The 10,175-nt window shown below is 44.7% G+C and overlaps 1 protein-coding gene across 1 annotated transcript in view; it reads right to left on the minus strand.

Moving 5' to 3' along the window:
* Window positions 1-5,652, minus strand: part of ADSS2 (adenylosuccinate synthase 2) — a 338,000-nt gene extending 332,348 nt beyond the window's left edge. Inside the window, exon 1 of the mRNA XM_085611393.1 lies at window positions 5,374-5,652. Within this exon, the coding sequence (XP_085467519.1) occupies window positions 5,374-5,565 (192 nt within the window). The 5' untranslated portion in view covers window positions 5,566-5,652. The remainder of the gene's footprint in view (window positions 1-5,373) is intronic.
* Between the last annotated feature and the right edge of the window lie 4,523 nt (window positions 5,653-10,175).

Here is a 10,175-nt window from a genome sequence, read left to right on the forward strand (position 1 = left end):
GAAAATGATGCAGGTCCAAAAATGGACACCATGGCATCTTCCCCCATTCAATGAAAACCTAAAAAGATTTATTGAAAACCTAAAAACAAGTAAAGGGAGAGTGAGGGATTGTCAACCATGTACTTTGCTTTCTTCAATTACATTTTCTTAGGTGAACAATTGACCACCTCTTTTATGCCTCAGTCTTCAATTGGACTTCTGCAGCCCCTTCGGGTTGTTTTTACTTTTTCAGGTCTTTTTATCGGCCATCAACCACTCATCTTGGCACCCCTTCCGTCCCTTGTCAGCAGTGCATTTGTAAAATATTAAACGGCGGTGCCCAAAGATTTCTCAGAAGCCTACGGCCAGCGATGACAAATGTAGGGTTTGCTGAATACTAGGGCTGCATAGTCTTGATTCCAATTCATCCACCAGACACCCGCTGCCCCTTCATCTTGCTCTTGTAGCTTTTTTACTTCCCTGCTTTCTCCCAATGTCACTGTTTATCCGTTCTTCTCCTCTTTTCCCCTTTTTGAGTTTCTCTCTCTCTTCCTATGGATCAAAGTCTGTCGAGGAAAAATAAGTGCCGGTCCCCATAAATGGTGCTTATGGGCCCCACGTACAACCACAAGCTTCGATTAAGCACTGCTTGCCAGTCCACAGGCTTGCCCCATGGGCCCCAAACGGGTACAGGCCAGGCTAGACAAGCACACCACCCAACTAGTGCGGAGTAAATCAGACTTCCCAGCAAATCTGACTCTCCAAGTGACTCCACCATCTCCAGGTATCTGGTTACGTAAAAAACTAAGTGGGACTCTTGGGCTTGATCAGTGGCTCTTCTCTTTGAAGATGCTAACTATACCTATAATTCGAGGTCCGACCAACCTACATGCTTGATAGTTCAGCAGGCTAAAGCCCTCCTCCAGCATTAAGAGAACCCAATCCGATAACCTTCAGACATAATACCAAAGAAAAAGGATTCTGCTTAACGGGTTTGAGAACTTACAGTGCTCTTGGATACAAATCCTACAGAAAGGACTTAATACCTATGAACTACACAATATTGGCGAGATACACTCATGGATGGTGATGCCCATCTAAAATTAATAAGAAAATTGAAAGATGCCAAGAAAATATTGCTTCTTGTGATAAATTAACTCCAGGTTAACAGTGATGCTGGAAAGCACCTGTCTGCTTGCACCAACCAAACCCTGATGAAGTTTGTATGGACGAAACCCGTTGGCTGGGCTGATTTGGTTTATTTCCTAAAAGAATAAGAAATTTCGACTTGAATATGTGACTCCTTGTGATACTACAAATATGATCTGTCACGGCAATGGGCTTTACAACATTTGGAAGAATTATTGGACGCATTATTCCTTGTAATATCTCATTGATTGGATTGGATATTGGGTCAATATAAGCGCATCAAATTTAGTTTGTTTCTTACCTTCACACATAAGCCTATAGCACCGAGAATACATCTAGCCAAAATGCTGACTGCAGTCAAATTCACAGAATCACCAAAGTGTACGTAAAACCTGACCTGAGCAAAATGTGATGGTACATGAGTACAAGGAACTCAAACTTGGAGACATTATCCACTGGAAATTGCCCAAGCATGCAGCTAATTATCATCAGATGTGCCATGTTCCACAGAGGAAAAAACCTAAAGACCATATACCACTTTCAGCATATGGCAGTAAACACAGAACTATCAAGAAAGAAAACCTCTGAACTGACCTATATTGCTTTTCAATGCGGCCTCGAAGGGTTCAAACTTTGCAACAAGCTCAAAGAGAAATCACTTAGAATAAATCATGTACAAATAATGCATGTATCTTTATAAATTTTTTGCCACGGGAAAAAGCCAGCGGCGGAAGAAGTTTGCATTTGTGACTGGTATAACAGAGGAACTAAGGCCACCTTAATTACAACAAGAAGACTTTTGAAAAGGAACAATATTCTAACTATAAATTACATGTGCTGTGAATTGGGAATTCTCATTGGATATATCACAGCTGGATAGAACTTTGGAAAGGATAGCATATAATTGTTCAACGGCATGGACGTTGGGTGCATTCACGCCACATTGCCCCTTTGACCGTTAGCTTTGTTTTTGCAGATACCCCTCGCTCATCCCAAATGTGTATCTGAGTATGTTTTGGTCCTGATGAAGGTGGTGCCATTGTGAATCCCACCGAAACACGCGTAGACCATTACTATATGTATGGAGAGTCCCTTCAGAGACGGATACAATTATTATTCTGAGTGTGGAACATTATTCGCTCACATCTGTCCCTGTAAAGCTTTCTAGGATCTCCACGAGAGAGTGTTTCGTGTTTGTGTATGAGTGTCAGGTTGCTTGGGTCTATTTGAAGAGTGAATGCAGTAGTGAGGTGAAGCATGGGGTGTTTTCACTGTATACATTTTTTTATTGTAAATAATTGTTGCTTTTTAGACTTTATTTGTTGTCCTCCTTCTTGTCACACAGCCACAGATGAAGATCTGATTATAATGTGATATAATGCACTTTATAGCTGTTTTACTAACATTTATTGATTGTTCAAATGTTACCATCTTATCCCAACAATGTTAGATATCTAAGTGTATGAATATATCATTGTAAAATCTGATTATTAGGACAACTGCACATGAGATGTAATTTTATGATTAACTTACGTTTTAAGTCAAAATATTAATAAAGATACATGCATTATTTGCACGTGAATTATTCTAAGTGATTTCTGTTTGAGCTGGTTGCAAAGTTTGAACCCTTCGAGGTCGCATTGAAAAGCAATATAGGTCAGTTCAGAGGTTCTCTTTCTTGATTGTTATATTCCCCCTCCTCTTGGACGTAGAAGTATTTGGGGGTACCCTTTTTCTTATGGTAAACACAGAACTAACAGGTTCTTATCAGTGATCAACGGACATGAATAACCAAAACAACAACACCCTGAACTAAGAAAGGCAAGACATGGTTAAATAATGCTTACTACAGCAATCTCCCCGCCCGCAGCAAGCACTGCATTGTATATCAAAAATGCGCCATAACAGATTTAGAAACATGTCTTCCAGTGCTTGTACCCCCAAGCAGTGATGTGTTGTAATTATATGTCATCCCCCCAGGTACACAATGAAGGCTCTCAAGATGTTGTGCCAACGTCATCAATAAAAGGGATAGATGTATGCTGGGAAGCAGTAAGCGAGTGACCTTCAACCGTTAGAAGGGAGCCAGAAGAGGTGAGATGGTGCCTACTTTCTCACAGCACGATGACTCAAGAAAGCTCTAGCAACATGGCTGACCACATCAGCATTACCTGAATACATCACATTAGGGTACTGAGAAAAGAGTCGTTTTTTTTTTTTATTGTTGGCAATGCCAAAAAGTTGACACTCACACTTGAGTGTGGACAACAGCAATTCGAACACTGCTTGCCACAGCGTAAAACATAAAAAAAAATACTTTATGTATCCAGTGCATGTATGAGATAAAGAAGTATATAAATCTGATAGGATTGCACTTTTCATAAGTAAAATAGTTAATTATGCATTCCAACGGAGGGGGGAGGATACATCCAAACAGGCAATAAAAAATTGATACCAAATTACTATTAGTGTGGTGATCCAAAATGTGAATGGCAACGTCTGAACCCTACGACTGAGGGGCCCAGAGCCAAAGGAGCTATTAGTTGAATGAGGCTGAACCAAAGCCCCTGCAGTACATATATAATACAAGATGTGAGCCGTAAATGGTGTATTATTACACGTCAGACCTAAAATTGAACCAAGGAAGGTCGATGGGGATAAACCAGTCGTGGCTCTGACACTTGAAAAAAAACATGCGTTCAGTTTTCCAGCCTGCTCAAGCAAGAACAGGCTGCCACCCTGTGTTTACTATTCAAAACGAATTTTAAAAGCAAAGCAATCGCCAGTGCCGGCCAGTCGCCTTAAAAGAGGAAGTGTGCAACGTGCACTTGGTTATATTTGTCCCAAGCAGCCTCTACATCCGCCCAGACAGACTTAGCTTGGGCAGTGCAGGCTGAGGGCTTGGTGAAGTGAGTTTCCGGAAGGCAGATTGAGGTGGGTGAGCCACTTAAAGCTCGAATCAGATGCCAGGCTCTAGCTCAGGTAATGGTCCTCTCGGAACACCGTGCCCAAAACGAGCCATGCTTTTTTGTGATCTGCCACCCTCTCATTACTCTCGTGCACAATGTTAAAAAACAAAGTATTAACATTTGAGGTAAAAAGGAGACACATATATACCCATTTAGTGGCTGGTTTGTACGAAGTGAAACCAGAAAACCTGGGATTAATACTGGCTTCCCTCACTTAACACAACTGTGTGATCTTAGGCAAATAATTTCACCAATCCCCCTTTTTCTTCATTACCATTAAATGAACCTATAACGTGACTTATTAATGTCAAAGCTGTAGCATGTTAAAGAAAATTGCTTTTTTTTCAATTCTGAAGAAACTATCATATTTTAGATGGTTTTTACTACATCAGTTACATGGCAGAAATGTCCAGGGCTCGGCTAGTGCACTGGCTCTTAGTTTCAGAGCTTACCCTTGGCTCAGCTCTGGCCCGGCTCTCCCTGTTTCTTTGTTGACTCCCACAACTCTAAAGGCAGCAGTTGGCAGAGTCCTTTCTTCCCCAGTGTCGGAAAGTCACCCCTACATAAGCTACCTGTGGGAAATGTTTTGTGAGGTTAACATAAGGTAAACTCTTCTTCACCAGTACCTCTTAAAAAACGTTTTTCAAACACTGACTCCGTTACATTTTTTCAGCCTTCTCCAATACAATATAATAACCATCGATGTGTACAAAAACACTACGACGTGTGTGGAAGTACCATATCTAATTTCTCCTCCAAATAAGTTGCCAAGACTGCGACACGCAATGTCCTCTGACATGGGGTAGGGTGGCTCAACATTTAAACGCGTCGACGCAGAAATCTGATGCTTCTTTACTTAAAGGGATGCGATGGGATAAAACGAGGCTCAACAGTTATACACAAGAATCAGCATCATTTTTGGGTACAAGCAGCAGACGGTGGGAGTTCAGAGACCACCAAAGTGCATCATGAATGCCAAGGGTGAACTCTCCGCCCACATGATCAGAACCTCCAGCTCCCTGACGGACCCGCTGGGGCCGGTACCCTGCTGGTTTTACTAGCAGCTCAAACACGTCCACTGCCAGCCTAGAACCCCTGCTGCTGCCTTCAATACCACACAAGTGTAAAAAACCCTCTCTGAGCCAGTTGACAGCAGGCAGGTACCAGGTTCTTGTTTCTGGGGGGGGGGGGGGGGGGGGGACACAGGAATAGCCCAAATGCAGTCGCCAGGACCGATCTTCGCACTCTGCAGCTCCCCGCCCCAGCACCCCTTTACCTGGCATCTGCAGACGATGTCAGCGTCCTGTGCCAGCATGTCAACCACTTTGCCCTTCCCTTCATCCCCCCACTGCGCGCCCAGCACCACCGTCACCCGATTGCCGACGTCTCTGGCCGAGAGGACGGTGGCGGGGCAGCAGTCGCCATTGGGCAGCGGTACCGGCGAGGTCACGGCGGAGCAGGAGGACATGGCTGGCGGTGATCGCTGCGGCAAAGGAGGGGGAAGGACCGTAGACAGGGCTGAGCTTCACTTCCCACCGCTGGGCACGCCTCCTGCTCGCCGGTGTGTCACCGACTAGGAGGCAGCACGGGCGCCACCTAGCGGGCGCTAGACGCCACGCACTCTGTCTACACTCCAGAGGCCGGCGTGATTCATAATGGACTCTGCTCAGAAAGAGCAGGGTGCCTCTGCCCTGCTGACATCAGTGTACTGTATTACAGTGTCGGACTGCCCTACAGGGCCGTCTAGCAGTGAGTGCTAGGACTGGTCTAAGAGGTCAGTTTGTGGGCCTATTAGTTTATTGTCTGGGCATAAGTGTTGATTTCCCTGATATTACCACAAACACTGCTTGTTCCCAGCACAAATGCATGTAATCTCCAATCAATACTTTGCAACACACCTATACAGCAAGTTCAAAACTGACTGCCCCAATTTGCAAACGTGGACTACTTTTTTAGCCATGTGATTATTTAATGGAGACACTTCTATTTTGTCCGGACCTATTTCCTGCCCAAGTCCAGTCTGTATTATACCTAATAATACTAGCAGCCTCACAGCCAGACCAGCAGCCTGTGTTGCCTTTCTTTAGCGCAGGGCGCTTAACATTAGTGTTTTGGGGAAGAGGGGAGTAGCACCGACCTCAGACACCAGGATTGTGCGAAAAAGGCCGCTTTATTGAAACAGGTGCGCAACACATCCTAGGCCTTTGCCTCACAAAACTAAAACCTCACTACAATTATCTCACCTATATTAAGCTACCCCTCAAAGTGCTCGCTCCCCCAAACAACAACTTACTACACTAATATTGTACCCGTTCCAGATCTGTTTAACTGTAACTGTGTCCTTTAAACTCTCGAACCCTGTACTAAAACTATTAACCCCTACTCAAGTAGACTTCCTACATAACCTACGACTTTCTGTGACATCCAGGCATGAACTAATCTAGCCATTCCCATTGAGCCTGAATTGGCGCTGTCAACAAGAATAAACTTTGTTACACAATGGCAACTTTTCTGCCGACCGCAGAATGCCCCTACTCCAAGCGTCAACCCTAACTAACAATCAAAAAAACCCTACGCACCTGTTCGAATGAAGCTGGGCCACCTTATAACCTTAATTAGTCAAATAAGGGATTTCCCATTGGGTACAAATCAAACCTGACACTCAATTCACAACTTTACTGCCCACAAACATGCCAACCATGCAATCACTTAAACCAATATCACCAAGATAGTACTATGAAACTATACAGGTGGTATACAAATTAAATATTTGTATTCTGATGCATAAAATATCTTTTCAAACCAGTCGATATTATAATCAATATGTGCAAGAGAAAATGTGAACAAAGTCTTATAGTTCTAATCATATACGCTCCTGTTAAAAATTTAATATCAGAAAGACATTTAATTACTGATCTAAATTTGGCAAAATGAACTTGTATGTTGTTTTAAAACACAGAAACATTTACTGCATTGGTCAACTAATCACAACAAGATTAAAAAAACAATTTTACTAAAAGGGAGAGTATATTAGACATTCATATTTGTCATTAGAAATACACTAATCGTAAACAAATCATTGATAAGAATGCACCATGGCGTATAGAGTTTTCTGCACATCACAACATAACCTAGGCCTTTGCCTCACGAAATTAAAACCTCACTATACATTGACCTCACCTATATTAAGCTACCCCCTCCTCTAAAATTCTCCCTCCCCCACAACAACTTAAAACATTAATATTGTACCCGCTCCAGATCTGTAACTGTACCCTTTAAACTCCCCAACCCTTACTACAATTATTAACCCCTACTCAAGCAGACTTCCTACATAACCTTGAACTCCCTGTGACATCCGGGCGTGAACTAATCTAGCCGTTCCATTTGAGCCTTAATTGGCGCTGTCACAAGAATAAACTTTGTTAAACGATGGCAACTTCTCTGCTGACTGCCACCCAAAAAACAGAGGGGATAATTTGCCACACCCTTTCCCAATTCCCCAGGTGCTGTTAGTCTAGCTTATGTTCAAAACTTTATCCTCAAAGCGTAAATCCGAATGCACCACCCTGCCGATGCCTGCTTCTCTGCAAAATGCGCGCATCTCCGTAATGATCTTCTTCCTCGCTTTATCTATCTCTGCTGGGCGGTGGGCCCCTCTCCAAATCCTCCTCGGAATGAACTCTGTCCAAAGCACATAACACCCTGACCAACGCCTGCCCACCTCCTTCAATTCCTCTTTCACTAAAGCCAGCCCTTTTCTCACCACCAGATCGTTTCCCCCTACTTGAATGAGAAATATATCCAGGCACTTTCCATCCACTAATAACTTGTACAAACAAGGCAACAACTTGCACCAACGCATTCCCCCCTTTCCCATGCCAAGAGATTAAATACATGCCATCTTTAAACCCCAAATTTGCCCCATGCATGCCGGTCTTGGCCTGCCGCTCTGCGCATTTTATAAAAGAATGCCCTAAAATCCATATATGCAAACCAATCTCCAATGGCCCAGCAACAGAACCTGAAAAACAGAAACAAAACAAGACAACATGCATATCACTTATCAACACTCTTCCACCGCGCACACATAACATTGGAAACAGTTGGAGGACCAGCACCCCAAGCCCGTGATTCTGTCCCTGCTCCACCCTTGTCTGCCCGCTTCCGTAGCTAACCCGATTCTACAGGAGTGGGTTCCAAAACCCCGTGCGTCCAGTCCCATCCACGCTAACGCTTTGCGCAAGATCGCCAACAGCAGAAAAGCAGAAACTGATTTCCTATCCCGATGCAGAAACACTAACCCGCCCCTAGGAGCAGACTGCTGCTTCAGCGTCATACCCCAGCGCCTGGGACAAAATTCTGCCCCAGGATAAGCTGGTAAAACAACACTCTTGCCTTGACCTCTATAATTCGTTTTGGAATTGTACAGCCACACCCGTAACCCTGCTCCACCTGCAAAAACCTCCCCCCAAAGTAACCCTTCCCCCCAAAAGCTCAGAGATACGAAATGCGCTAAAAACATCCATGACATTAGCGTGGAAAACAGTACTGGTTTACCGATTGAGCTGCAAATGCCCGGCAACTCTGTTAGGACTTTGACCAAGATATCCAGCGTCCGAGGATTCCTCTTGCTACCTACCCGACCCTGCTCCCTCGACCAACCCTCAAGGATCCTACTCCGTAGCTCACCTGCCGACGGCGCATACCCCCAATATAACCTGCCCATAAATACAATGGACGCTAATTTGCCCAAAATCGTCCCCCTGGACTGACCTTTTTCTATCAATCTCAATATGAATTGTACTACGTCCTCTACCCTGACCCACTTCTCAGATCTTCGCCGCACCCCTCCTGCCAAGAACTCAGCCTACACCTGTGAATATTGTGCTGTTTTAGACACAGTTAGCGACCCTGCTGCCAATTGAAGAATGCTGTTTCTCCTACAGACCATAAGTGCTGCGGCATTCTGGTCCTGATACTGTCCGCGTCCATGGCCAGTCCATGGAATCTCCCCCACTGTGAACGAGACAAAGCATCCTATCCTGGCACGTGTCTTGCTCTAAATATCACATCAAGATGTAAGCACTTCAATACAAAGACCCTCAGCAACTTCAACACCTGCATGTCCCTTCCGGAACTGCCTGTTAATGACCTGTATCACTGACATGTTATCCACCCTGAATAGCACTTTCTTGTGCTGAAACTGGTCGCCCCAGAGCGTCAATGTCACCAGCAGTGGAAATAGTTCCAAAAAGGCAATACTGCGCCCACCCTGTTTCCATGGCTGTGGCCATTCCTCCGCGCACCAATGTGTTTGCCAATGAAAGCCGAACCTGATGCCTCTCAATGCGTCAGAGAAAATATGTACATCCCATTCAAAGTCTATCAAAGACACTAAGAGAATCCCTTTAAAAGAGTGCAGAAAAAACGTCCACGTCCTCAGGTCTTCTTTCACCCCTGCCTCCAGGCGTACATGATGATGCAGCAGTGGCAGCCCTCAAAGAGCCAGGCCCAACCTCCTAAAAAAAGTCCTTCCTGCTCTTACTACCCTGCAAGTGAAATTCAAGTGACCCAACAACATCTACACCTCCTTAACTGACACTTTTCTTTTCCCCAGCAGTTGCGGCATGGCCCGTTTCTTATACTCGGGCAGCCTGGCTTCCATCGCCATAGAGTCAATTTCGATCCCCAGAAATGAGATCACTGTTTTGGGCCCACTGTTTTCTCAGGTTTCAGTGGCACACCCACGTGCCCCATCAGCTCCTGGAACCTTGTCAGCTCTTGCTGACAGGTCGTGCTTGCGGGACTCCCAACAAAAATGAAGTTGTCCACGTAATGAGTCACATTGACATTGCCAGTAGTTTTGGTGAAGAGCCATTGCAAGAAGGTGCTGAAGCATTCAAACAGGGCACACGATATAGAGCAACCCATGGGTAGTGCTTTATCCATGCACCATTTTCCTTCAAACTGAATGCCCAACAATTGAAAGGTGGCGGGGTGTACCGGCAACAGACCGAAGGCCGACTTAATGTCGCTCTTCTCCATCAGCACCCCCATCCCACCCTTCTCCACCAGTGC

The sequence above is a fragment of the Triturus cristatus genome, chromosome 6, assembly GCF_964204655.1.
Source record: "Triturus cristatus chromosome 6, aTriCri1.1, whole genome shotgun sequence".
Taxonomy (NCBI): Eukaryota; Metazoa; Chordata; class Amphibia; order Caudata; family Salamandridae; genus Triturus; species Triturus cristatus.